The sequence below is a fragment of the Pyrgilauda ruficollis genome, unplaced genomic scaffold (genome assembly GCF_017590135.1).
Source record: "Pyrgilauda ruficollis isolate IOZ18807 unplaced genomic scaffold, ASM1759013v1 scaffold39, whole genome shotgun sequence".
Lineage (NCBI taxonomy): Eukaryota > Metazoa > Chordata > Aves > Passeriformes > Passeridae > Pyrgilauda > Pyrgilauda ruficollis.
The window spans coordinates 725204-738775 of NW_024525378.1; the positions used below are offsets into that span (position 1 = coordinate 725204).

Below are 13572 nucleotides of genomic sequence, written 5' to 3' on the forward strand. Positions count from 1 at the left end.
GAGGTGGGCAGCTTAATTAGCATTTAATTAGCATTGGCAGATGTTATTACTCAGATACCGTACATCATCTTTGAAAAGGCATGGAGAGCAGGAAAGGTGCCTGAGGACTGGAGGAAAGCCAGTGTGACTCCAGTGTCTTGAGAAAGGGCCAGAAGGATAACCCAGGAAACTGCAAGTATCACTTCAATCCCTGGAAAGGTGATGGAACAGCTCCTCCTGGATGTCGTCTCTAAGCATGTGAAGGAAAATAAGATTATTAGCAGTCAACACGGATTCACCAAGGGGAAATCATGCTTGACCAGTAAGAGAGCTTTCTGTGACGGCAGGACTGGCAGGGTAGATGCAGGAAGGTCAGTGGGTGTTGCCTACCTTGACTTCAGCAAGGCTTTTGACACTGTCTCCCATGACATTGTCATAGGTGAGCTCAAGGAGGGTGCGTTCTCTGAGCGCGCAGTGAGTGCATTGAGGACTGGCTAATGTCAGAGCTCAGAGAGTTGTGATCAGTGGCACAGAGTCTGGCTACAGGCCTGTATCTAGAAATGTTCCCCCGAGGTCACTACTGGGCCCAGTCTTTTTCCACGTATTTGTTAATAACCTGGATGAAGGGAAAGTGCCCTCAGCAGGTTTGCTGATGATAAAAAACTGGGAGGAGAGGCTGATACACCACCGTGGTGTGCTGCCAGTCAGTGGGACCTGGGCTGGACAGAGAGTTGGGCAGAGAGGAGTCTCATCTAAGCTCAACAAGGGCAAATAGAGGGTCCTGCACAGGGAGGAATCACACTGTGCACCAGTAGAAGGACCTGGGGCTCCTGGGAACAACAGGCTGTCCATGAGGCAGCAGTGTGACCTGAGGGCCAAGAAGGCCATTGGTACCCTGGGGTGCATTAGGAAGAACATTCCCAGCAGCTTGAGGATGTGATCTTCCCTAGAGAATCAACCCTAGTGAGGCCACATCTGAAATGCTGTGTCCAGTTCTGGGCTCCCCAGTTCAAGAAGGACCAGGAGTTAGTGGGGAGGGTCCAGCTAAGTGCTGTGAAGATGAGGAAGGGTCTGGAACCTATGAGGAAAGGCCGAGAGAGCTGGGACCAGTCAGCCTGGAGAAGACTGAGAGGGGATCTTATCAATGAGAAATACCTTAAGTGTGGATATCAAGAGGATGGAGCCAGACACTTTTCAGTGGTGCTCAGCAACAATATAAGGAGCAATGGGTACAAAATGAAACATGGAAGTCACATTTGAATATGAAGGAAAGCATCTTCATTGAGATGAAAGGTGACTGAGCATTGAACAAGCTGCCTAGAGAGGTTCTGGAGTCTTCTTCTCAGAAGATATTTGAAACCCACCTGGACTTAATTCTGTGCAACCTGCTGTGGTTGAACCTTCTGTAGGAGGGGGTTGGACTAGATGACCTCCAGAGATCCTATCCAACGCCAACCATTCTGTGATTCTGTGATTTACATACAGTGTGCAAAGTATGTAGCTCCTTAGATATGGAAAACTTACATGAACCAAATATTAGGAGGTTTAACTTGGCACTGTAAGAAAGCAAACAGTAAGAAACAAAGAATCAGGGCATTGCAGAGTTGAAGTTAATACTGCTGTATTAACTTAGCCAGATTGCACTTAGAAAGTATAGTGAAATATAACTCTAGATGTTTGGAGGGTTTTGAGGGTTTATTTATCCATTACAAAGGAAATATAGATTGTACAACTTTGGTCAGTTAGTATTTGCGTAGAAACCAGAATTCTGGAATTTCCTCTCTTCTACTTGATTTATTGTTCTCAATGTTAGATATTTGTTTTCTGTGTAATAGTTACTACACATCAAGTAATGTGAATGCAAATGATTCTACAGCCAATTTGTGTATCTAGTGGAGTCAAAAGGAAAGATTGCAGTTAGTTTAGTGAGAAAGGGGTCAGGAACTTGATTTAACAGTTAACAAGCTGCACTTGCCACAACCCCTTGCTCCTCTTTCATAAATGTATTGTGATATATAGCGTGACTCTGTATTTTCAGGAAGATTGCTTTTCTCACTTATCATGGGTTAAAATCCCCTCTAGTGTTGGAAGTTAAAAAATTTCAGGACTACATTCCCTTTTAATTCTGCACAGGCTTCCCATGACTTCAGTGATTTGTTCTGAATTCTTGGAGATAGAAAAGCAGACTCACTCCCTCTGGTTTACTTAAAGTCTTGTTTTGACAATCTGCTGCTACTTTAGATGTTTAGTGTCCTGCATCCTGAGTTTTTACTGTATTACTGTTTACCACTTTTTTTAGTAATACCTCTTTTTTTCAGAAAAGTGATGTTTAAAGTTTGTATTTCATGGACCTTTATGATATTTGCCATTTGAAGATCTGTCAAATGCCATGATGTTCATTTGTACCTGTTCAGCTCTTTTGTCTGAAAAAGAAAATCACAAAGAGAAATCTGTGTAGAAAAACATTTGAGAGATGAAATTATCACAATACAAAACTATTTAGCTAGGGAACTTAAGCGAAAGTAATTTAGCATATTTTTAAAGAAAAGGTGATGAAAGTCAAGTTATATTTATTAATGTCTGTGTTACGTGATCAAGTGACTAATCATGAAACTTTAAAAGACTTTTTAAATTCAAAATTAAGCCCATTAGAAATAGATGCATTATTAGAAGTACTCTCTCACTTCTGTCCTGTCAGCTAGAGATGTAGACATCTCCTTTGGAAATACTTTAGGGGTATAAAAGTATTAGGGGTATAAAAGAAGAATATTATAGTGAAAGTCTTAAAATTAATTTGTGGAAAAAGGGAAGTGTTGTTGGAGAAAATCTCAAGATATGTATGTAATTTTTAACTTGTAAATCATGTAAGAATTTCTAGTTATTTTTATAAGAGCCAGAGTTAATCTTTTAAAGATCTGTTTAAGGAACCACATGCACAGCAGACTGGTAAAACTATGGGGTATGTACCAGAAATCTGGTCTTGTACAATAATTAAGTATAAAAAAGCATTCTGTAAGAAGTACTTGAAAGTAGCCTATACTGTAGCAAAAGCATTTGGTTGTAGAGCTACATTTTACTGAACAAGGACAGTGTATCTCTCTGAAAAAGCACCTGTAAAGGTTGTGTAGGTTTTCCTTTCAATTTAAATATTCTTAAAATTTTGTTGTTTCTTTTATTTTTTAAAGGAAGCTGCACCTACAGAATCTCTGCTGAACTGGCAAGACTATGAAGGACGAACTCCTCTTCATTTTGCTGTTGCAGATGGGAATGTAGCAGTTGTGGATGTCCTGACCTCCTATGAAGGCTGCAATGTGACATCTTACGACAACTTGTTTCGAACTCCCCTCCACTGGGCAGCCTTACTTGGTAAACGGGATAGTGCTGAAGTCACTTAGTCATTAATTAACTGAACTGTTTAATCTTTGTCTCTGATTTTTATTTAATTCCAGCCTGGCAGTATGATAGTTAATTTCTTAGAGCAATAAGAGTTTCTGCTCAACCAGGATTAGAAGTTTGTGTGTAGACTGCTTGTTTTAGCTTCAGATTCTCCAAAGCATTGTACAATGCATCACTTCAACAGGTTATATATGCTGATTATTTCCGTTAGAGTATATTGAGATTGTTCTTGTATATGCAGCTTTGATCATAGGTTAAAAAACCAGATACTCTGGAACAGTGGTGTCTGATGTGGGGTATGCACAGCCCAGCATGAAAGCAACACAGTCAATGGGAGTTCATGAAGAAAATACCAGCGTTTATTTTTTACCTGAAAAGATAACTGGACTAATATTTCATATAGAGATTTAAGCTAGTACCTTTGTTTGGTCTATATATGAGATGGTCACATGGGGTTTGCAGGGTGCCTGGGGGAGCTGAGCTGCTCCCACAATGCAGGGTGGTTGATGATGGCATCATGAGTCACATGCTCACTTTCAGCCTACTGTGATGTTCTGCAGTTCACGTCTGCCTGGTTAAGTGGATTTATGATTATATTATCTAGTTTTTATTAAACTACCCCTCACAAACTAAATGAGGGGCTTAAGAAGATTCCCACAAAGAAAATGCAGATAGTCTGATAATGCCAGCACAAGTAAACAACAAAAAAAGGCAGAGTTGACACTTCTAGTATAAGCTCTTCGTCAGACATGCTATGATAATCTAATCAGATCTGACAATGAGTTTTATTTGTATAGAGTCATTCTCTGTTTAGATTGTTACCCTGAGACTCAGATGCTCTGTAAATTGTAACCTTGTATATGTGAATTTTGATTGTATTTACAAAAACTGGATCCTTGCAAAACAAGTTAAAACATGATTAAATGTAAATAGTCTAAATGCAGAGAAACACAACCCGTAAAATGACAGACACAAAAATAATATGATTTAGAAAATTTACCTCCTATTTCCATTCAGGAGGAAAAAATAACCACTGGATAAAAGAATCTTCAAACAGTCTCTCTCCCTTTTTAACTGGCTTCATCCCAATGATCCTTTGGGACACTGCAGACAAAGAATGCCAATATAAGAATCAGATGTTCACTGGAGCGAGTTACTGCAACTCCAGTGGCAGTATACGTTTAGTTTGAATATGTTTATTAAAAGCAAAAAAGAGGGAAGGGTGTTCTCAAATTTGTATATATGTAGGGATATTGAATTTTAACAGAGAAATTGTGAAGCATTTTAAGTGTCATAGGATCAGCTTTCCAAAGAAATAGTCATTATCACTTGGTTCTGTCCAAGAAGCAAAATTTATTGCATTTTGAAATTGATTGTATTTGAGAGAAGCTTTGTCTATTGGAAAAATGGATTGTCTAATCAATGTAGAATAAAGGGGGAAGATGTGCCAAGACCTCCAGACTATTTTGTGAACCTGATGAGGTCTCTAGGTGGCATATGCTCTTTGGGAATTTCTGGTTAGTAAATCATTATTATTTTTCAGGGTTATAGTTTTAAGTTGAAGGTAATGTTCTGTGTAGGTCTTAAAGAGAGTAAGATGTTACTATATAGGTTAACAGTAGGAAATTTAAAGCAGTGCAGGAATGCTGCCACAAGTTTCCTTAGACGTGATGGATTGCATGTGGCTACATCTTAAGGGCATGGTTGCTCCTCTTACCTTTTCTTTTTGCATAGATAAAAGTCTTACCAGTTACATCTCTGCTAAATGAAAGTACATCAGAAATGACAGTTCTTGACCCCAAGAAATGAGTTTTAATCTTTACATTAATGGCCAAGTGAGATCCACCTTTGCACCTATTTCTTTACTGTTGCACCCAATACAATTTTTTTTTAACTCCCTCAAGCCTTATTCTCATAGATAATTTAGCTAGACCCTGTCCTCATTATGGAGTTAGGTTCCCTTTTTGTAGTTGTCTGTCCTGAAAGTTCAGGAATCTTTTTTTTTCAGGCTCAGTACTCCTAAGGTTTTTCTGCTAGGATTTCACTCCAAAGCAACTTCTTCCAGTGAACCTCAATTTACTTCTTGTACTCTTCAGGTGGGACTAGCAACATTACATCTGTTCTTCTCTTCTTCTTCTTCTTTTTGTTTTTTTTTTTTTTTGCTTTTTGTTGCAGGAAGGGACAGAATAATGTGATGTTCTGTATCCAGCATGCTCTGAATGGCTAACAAGAAAGAGGAACCTTCCTGTACAGCCTAAGGCCCCTAGAAAGAAAAAAAATGCTCACATAACTCTTCATCCTTTTTGATCCAAGTTATCATTTTCTCTCATTCCTGGTACTTCTGTACATATAAAGTCTCAAAGTGCCATTTCACAAAAGAGGGCTTGCCTAGTCCTCCATGTCTTAGATTTTAAAGAGCTACAGACCACAACTGTATCACAGCTTCATTCTGCAACTGCTGATGTGTTTTCGTTAAAAATAATCTACTGCTAGCAGGAAGGTTTACCTACCTTTTCATTTATTCTAAAGTGATTCAAGACAACTGTGCAAAAGTAACAAGCTGCAAAATTGATTAGTTTTCTGACATATGAGGTACTGGAGGTTTTCACCTGTAAAATCAGAGTGGTTTTATAGTATTGCTTGGAATACCAAATCATTAAGATACTCTGTGAGCTGCATATGCTGACAGGAACAAGTATATAAACGGACTGCTTGGCTTTAGTGGCAATGTACTGTATTTGTCTTTGTTTTCCTGTTTGTGAAGTGAATATAAAGTTTACCCATCCTCCAAAAGTGTTGTGATTTTAATCTCAAAATATTTTGATCTGTTTCTATGAAGGAATTTGTGGGAGCTTGTTTATAGCAGCTGGTAGCAGACTAGCCTCTGATTCTGCTATACATTCTCAGATGAAATTGTGGTTAAATAAAACCTAAGTGAAGCATTTACATTTGGTTTCTGTAAAACAATATGATGTATGATGAAATTGTCAACATTGATTTAGCTCGTCTTTTAATGCAGATGGACAAATGCTCATCATCATCAGCCTATGCTCACTTTACTGTTTCTGACTGACCTGTCACTCAAATGCAGCATCTCAATTGAGTTATTATAAGCTATTTCTGGAAATATTCAACCACTTCATTACAAAGTTAATATCATAGCTATCGGACCAGTTACTGCTGGTGTCTTTATTTAGGGAAAAGCTCTAGTGAGTTCTGTTAAAAGAAATTCTGTATTTATAAATCATTCTGATTTATAGATGCCCCCCAAAAATGACAATACAGAGTAGGGCACTGGACCACTATTGGGAATAAAGTACATGCCAGACTTAATACTTCAAATATCAAGTCTCATGTTTCTGCCTTACATTTGAGCTATGATGGCTACAACACAAATATGTGATTATTTATGAAAGTCTGTTCATTTTATTCTGTTTTGTTTGAGTTTAGGTTTTTTGTTTGTTAGTGGTGAGGTTTTTTTTACCTTTTTTTTAACTAAACTTTTTTGTGACTTTAGGATTTGATACAACTTTGTTTTTATTGCATTATTTTTCTCAGGTCATGCACAGATTGTCCATCTCTTACTAGAAAGAAATAAGTTTGGAACTATCCCATCTGATAGTCAAGGTGCAACACCCCTACATTATGCAGCACAGAGCAACTTTGCTGTAAGTAGAACATACCCTAAATGTGAAGTAAACATATTTTGCTGAAATCTTTATGGTTTAGCAGTGTTTGAGTTGTTTTTGAAATCATATAAACACAGTTGTTGGCATGAGTTAATTCAGAGTTCTCCTATGTAATCTGATACAAATGTGGTTAATTTCAAAGTATTAAAAGATAGATGTACAAAAACTAACTTTCTGTACAAAAAAAAGGCCCTTTGAGTTGTATGTTTGCATCACACAACACAATAGTCATTCAGTTACTTCAACAGAAAGCAGAATGACACCTACTATTTCACAGTGCTTTCAGGTTTTAGGGCTCATTATAATGAAGTCTAAGCAGTTATAAGGTATCTAGAGTAAGATGACCTGTAGGAGTATTTGCACAGCTGCTGCAGGACCAGTCAAACCAGTCTTTGCGTTCAAGAAGGTAATTAATTTATGAATATTTGGCATTATGAATGAACTGTTGTCTCATGAAGCATGGCTAAAGAGTTGAGTGCCTTTTGTCATAATTCTTCAGGAACACTATATTTTTTAAAAAATTTTTTAAAATATTTTTTAAACTCAGACAACAAAGAACATTGGTTTCTCAGACAGCTTAATTCTTACACTTTGGTATAATAGGTAATTTTTTTTTCCAGAGCAAGATCAGATACGGTAGAACCAAGTATAAAACTCAGCACTTCAATGATTGCCAGTCACAGATGTTGCAGAAGTAGTTCTCAAGCACTGGAAATTAAGAAAGCTTTTCTTAATTTCCTTCAGCTCTCATAGTTTTCATACCCTCCCTTTACAGAAAGGGTTATTTAGAGCCTAATTAATGTAATAGTTATGTAGTCCACATTGCAACATTTTCTTAGCAAGGATAGTAATTTGGGACTTTCTTGCATACCTACATGTTAACAAGGAAAATAAAAAAGGAGAATGTAAAAGTCCTTGAGAGCAATTCAAATTAACAAATCTCTTAATAGTATTGAAGGAGGGAATAGACCAATACTCTTGCTCCCTAGTGAGAATGAGTTTTGGGACTTTGGTGGGGTTTTCTTGGAGGTGGTCTTACTAAGACCATCCAGATATTTTTTAAATTCAGACTTTACTGAGGCATATCTCTCTATGTAATCTTCACTTTTCGAGAATTTTTTGTTGATGCTGATTTTTGTCAATTTAGGGCTGTGTACAATTTGGGCCTAACTCATACACTTAAAATATCTGTGTTGTAAAAGCCTTTCTTTCGTGTTTGAGTTGGACTCATAGAAAAAAAAAGTTTTATTTACCATCTAGTGACTATCTCCACTTTTGGTATTTTTCTTTTCTACATTGATGTATTCCTAAAAAGATTTTTCATACTGGTTTTCTTTCCCTGGGCTTGATTCAGTTAAATGAAATGTCTTCATTATGTTGCTGCCTTTTGATCCCATCAGCCAGCCAAATTGTGATATCATCTGTGTTTTAAGGGGAAGTGAAGTACATGGTGGAATCAGACATTCTTTTGTAATCTTGTGTACTTACAATGAATGGACTGTTCCCATCTTACGTGAAAAATCACAGAGGAGAGTTTCATTCAGATCTGCAAGCCTATTTTAGCTGGTGATGTACTCAACAGCCCCTGCCTAAATTATGTCTGGAGTCTGTATTCACCAGTCCAGTTGTTTCTGAGCACCACTGTTTGCCTTTTTGTCTCCTTTACATGCATATCTTTGAGTAATTCCCACCACTGCAATCCATATACATGGTCAAACAACTGAGTGGAGATACATTGGTGTTTGTTCTGGCAGTAGCATCTCTCTACTCATGGTTTGAGAGCCACATTGTTGTTCTATTCAGTCTGCCCAACTTTGGTTAGGTGTGGTTTTCTCAGTTAAAATGTGATGTTTCTTAGTCCCTAACAATAAGAAAGTTTGTTCTTTTGTGTTTACAGTAAATGTTGGCATGGCTTTCAGTTTTATTTGCTTTGGTGTCTTGTTCTTTGCTCTTGTTTCTCTATAGGTTACTTACTGTAATATGACATTTTTGGGTTTTTTAAAGACTGAAGAGGATTAGCCAGCACTTAATTAATGTGAAGAATTTGTTCCCTAAGACTAACTTATCCCCACTTACTATAGACAGGAAAAGTTCTGGAAGAAAAGACATTACCCAATATAACCACCTAAATTTACATGTCTTGGGTATCCCACAGGAGGTCCCAAGAAGCATTGCTGTTTAAATTTTTGAACTTCATGTGTGAAGGAAGATCAGAGAATCTTTATTTCCAGATCTCAGAATATTCTGAGTGAGAAGGGACCCACAAGGATTATCAAGTCCAGCTCTTAAGTGAATGGCCCAAACAGGAATTGAACCCAGGTGTAATTGCACCACGCTCTAACCAACTGAGCTAAGATGCTCCCTTCATATTGATTTTAGTATGCAGGACTGAATTTTTTTCCCCTGAATTTTCCCAGAGGTGTTCAAAACAATGTACTTTCCTTTCATGTATTTATACAGATTGATCTAGTAAATGAAATGTGGATACCCCTGTCTTATTTTTAAATATTCAAAAATAATATGTAGTATTTTTTAGTTTACTGATAGCACAGAATTAAATGTTTCACATTTAGCTCTCTCCTTTACTGTTATTTTTCAGCTTTGGTTTTTTGTTGTTGTTTCCTCCACTTTTTTTAGTTGTGTTAGAATACATGTGATCTTTCATAACAAAATACATGTAATATTGAACTGATTGATACTTCTATTTTCTGATTTGTCAATCAGGAAATAGAATCAGGTGTAATTTAATTTTGTTTTGTTTTCAAGTTGTGGTAACTTCATTTTGGAGAATAATGCTTGTAGTGCTGTGGGATTTTCTTCTACTTTTTCCAACTAAAAGCTGTAGGAAAGAAAGAGTCATTGAAAGAAGCGTTGCTTTGCCAAAACTTAACAGAAAAATAAAATATTTGTGTTTTTTAGAATGTGTGCCTCAGTATTGAAGAAGTGCAGCCTTTGCAGTGCTTTTCACTCTGCAGGATTTCCAGCAGGGCAGAGCCCTGGGAGGGTGCTGAGTTTCTGGCCTAATAAGAGGCTGTTCATGTCTGGGGTGTGGTGCTGGTCAGTGTGAGAACACAGAGATATAAACTCATGCTGCATTTGTGCGGAAAGCTTTATGCTTCCATCTCTCCTTGCTTCTGGCTGGACCTTTTCACAACAAACTGGTAGTTCAGACCTAAATTCACAAAGCTGTAAGGATCCTAGATCAGTAGCATAAGATAAATGAGGCATTTCCTATTTCTTTAGAAGGATGAAATAGTAAGTAGTAGTGAAAAAACAAAACAAAAGTGATCAGTGGTACTTAGGCATTCAAACACCTTCATGATTAAAAGAATTTAGTTCATTATAGCCAGGAAATTCTTGTCCTGCCAAGAGCAGTGATAGAGCTATTGTGGGATCACACAGAGGAAAGGTTAAAATAGTGTTAATAATAAAATATAAATATAAAGTAAAATAATGAAACCTGGGTTTTCTTCAGGTTTTTATTGGCTAGCCTACCAGTGACTCATATCAGATGTTTCCCAGCTGTTACATACATGGCCTTTTAAGGCATTAGAAAGAAAAGAGAAAATCTTCCTTTTATTCTTTTTCTAATAGTTGTGATTTTCTCTCCCTTCCTTTCCTGGGTGACTCATTAAGAATCTAGCAGCAGGTTAAACAAGTGGACTTGTTTAATGACAGCTTAACACAAACAGAGCATTTAAGGAATAAATATTTTTTGCCTTGATTTGAAATTTTAGTTTAACAGTTACAGTGGAAAGACTGGACTCAGGTATAAAGATTTCCTTAATATTTTCTGAAATGCAGTATTTCAGTAATTAGTAACATAATGATGTTAATAAACATTGCGAAATATGTCTATGTTGACCCTTTTTTTTTAACCCTCAAAATATTAGAGATAGGCAAAATAAAATATTTGCATGTGCAGTTGTATTTATAATTGGAGAAAAAATATATTGGGAAAATATTTTGAAAGAACATGGCTTTCAGGATAGGTTTAGGTTGGACATCAAAAGGAATTTCTTCACAGAAAGGCTAATGGAATGTTGGAATGGGCTGCCAAGGGGGCTGGTGGAGTCCCTGTAGGTGTTTAAAGAAACCACAGGACATGGCACTCAGTGCCATGGGCTGGTTGACGCGGTGGTTTTGGGTCATAGTTGGACTCAATGATCCCAGAGGTCTTTTCCAACATGAAGGATTCAGTAATTTTTTCATCACAGTATTACAGTCATGTTTGGATAAGCCATGATATTTTTCCCATTGCTTTCCTCACACGGACTACCGTGTCTTCTGATTTCTTATGCCGCACACATGGTATTTGACACTGAAAAGAAGAAAGTGTTAAATGACAGTGTTAAACTCACAGTTAAGGGTGCACTATGATCATTGGCGAGGGAAAAGGCATAGCAGAAGATTCAGTGCTTCTGTTGAGCTGTTACTCTTTATAAACATAAAAGGAAAAATGAAGCTTTGATTTGCTTCATAAACAGCTACATGAGACAATAGTTTCTTGTTGTTGCAGATTCCTTTAATGTTAATTTCAACAGTATGTCTTTTCAGGAAACAGTTGAAGTATTTTTGAAACATCCTTCTGTAAAAGATGACTCAGATCTTGAGGGAAGAACGTCCTTCATGTGGGCAGCTGGCAAAGGCAGTGATGATGTCATAAGGACTATGCTGACTTTAAAATTGGATATTGATATCAATATGACAGACAAATATGCCGGCACAGGTAAGATGCTTTACAGTAAAGAGCCACTGCATGTTTCCAATCTGTCTGATTTCCACCAAGTGGAAACATTGATAGAATCTATATTAAGGTTTTTCTGAATGTGTACTTCAATCCTGAAAACATTTCTGCATTATTGTAATTATATGTGTCAGTCAATTCTTTGTCTTGCTGTGGGAAAGAAACAAACATTTTCTGCACAGATTGGAACAGTTCGTTTGAAATGTAGAAAGAAGAAATGTACTGCAATGCTATTTAGTTAGTTCTGTAATCCTGTGAAAGGAAAAGCTGTTCTGTAGTTTGAAGAATAACATGAAACATAGTTGCATAAAAAGCTCTTCCTGAAAATGCCTGTTCAAAAATGTATTTGACAGTACACAAATACTTTGAAACAATATGGAGCAAACTAACCACTGAAATACCTAAGTTATCATGAAAATCGTTCCATAGTTATTTTTAAAGATAGTGAAATAAAGATTAGATCTGTTGCATGTCTATTGTCCAAACGAGATCAAACTTGATATCCCCCAAATTTATTATCCTGTTATCTGCCTGAAATAAAAGATAAGTAGGCAACACAGTGTTTCAGCATTCGAGTGTGCAGGTAATGAAATACAGAATTTCCTGTCGTAACTCTGAATTTATCTCCTCTGAGGGAAAAAACCCTTTTTTTTTTTTTTGGTAGAAATATTGTACCTATGTGATACTTTCAACAAAAACAGAATAACAGTTGAGACAGGTGAGAGAGACAGGTTTTGAAGTGTTTATGTATTCAGCAGCATTGGAAATTTAGGAAAAGTAGTTGTGTTGTATAGTATGCAGATGGCATCTGAATGAAAAATCAGGAGAATGTGGATATATTTGGTATAAATTTGGAGGGGTTTGATAGCAGGGCTTCAGGGTAAGCTGGAGAGAGATCACGAACTACCCAATGCCAGTATACAGTCACAGAGTTAGAAGTGCAAAATATCTATGTCAGAGTTGTGTGGGTCAGGATTTGAAACTTTGTATGCATCAATACTGAATTTTTAAAGTTTCCTTTGATGATATGCTGTAACTTAACAAAAAGCAATTTGCAGTTAACATAAAATTCTGTTTAAATATCTACATTCTTGTTTTTCTTATGATGTAACACACACTAAATACATCAGTCTTTCCAAGTTGTGATAGTTTGAAATTTTTGAGTGTAAGAAATAGTGCAACAAATAAAATCTCAGTCTTCATGTTTGATGACAGTACAAACTAAATATTCTACAATTTTATTCCTATTTCATCTTTTATCAGTCTCCCCTACACTTGTTACTTCATGACTGTTTCCTTTCCAATAGCTCTCAGTATTTGTTTCAGGCCTTAAGGTGCAGCAATGTTGTTGTTACTGTGCAAACCTCCTTACAAAGGGTTTTTTTCTTTGCAGGCAGTAATCGGTAATCACATACTGTGTTTCTGAAATTACTCAGGTGTGGATTTCATGCTTGAATAATTCAGGTGGCTGGCTTTATTATCTTTCAGTCTTAAACCTTTCCTAGCGGTGATATGTAATCACCTTTTAATCTCGGTTTCCTTGTAGGGCTTTTAATCCAAGGAAATGAATGGATTTTCCATTTGCTTGAGAGTGCCGCTGTGTAGAACACAGGAGCGGTCTGGAAGTGGGGAGCTGTGCTGCCGGGCAGCCCGAGCTGCACCATTGTGCCAGCGAGTGCATAGCAGGGGCTTTATTATAGCGAGCTCTAAACATAAAAGGAAGCCCACCAGTAAATCACTCCCTGATTAATTTTTTTTTCC

At 37.0% G+C, this 13572-nt stretch overlaps 1 protein-coding gene across 3 annotated transcripts in view; it reads left to right on the forward strand.

Annotated features, from left to right (window-relative positions):
• INVS (inversin) overlaps positions 1-13572 on the forward strand; it is an 80943-nt gene that overhangs the window by 41069 nt on the left and 26302 nt on the right. For all 3 annotated transcript variants that reach the window (XM_041476702.1, XM_041476703.1, XM_041476704.1), the window contains 3 exons: positions 3165-3345; positions 6934-7043; positions 11622-11793. In XM_041476702.1, the coding sequence (XP_041332636.1) occupies positions 3165-3345; positions 6934-7043; positions 11622-11793 (463 nt within the window). The remainder of the gene's footprint in view (positions 1-3164; positions 3346-6933; positions 7044-11621; positions 11794-13572) is intronic.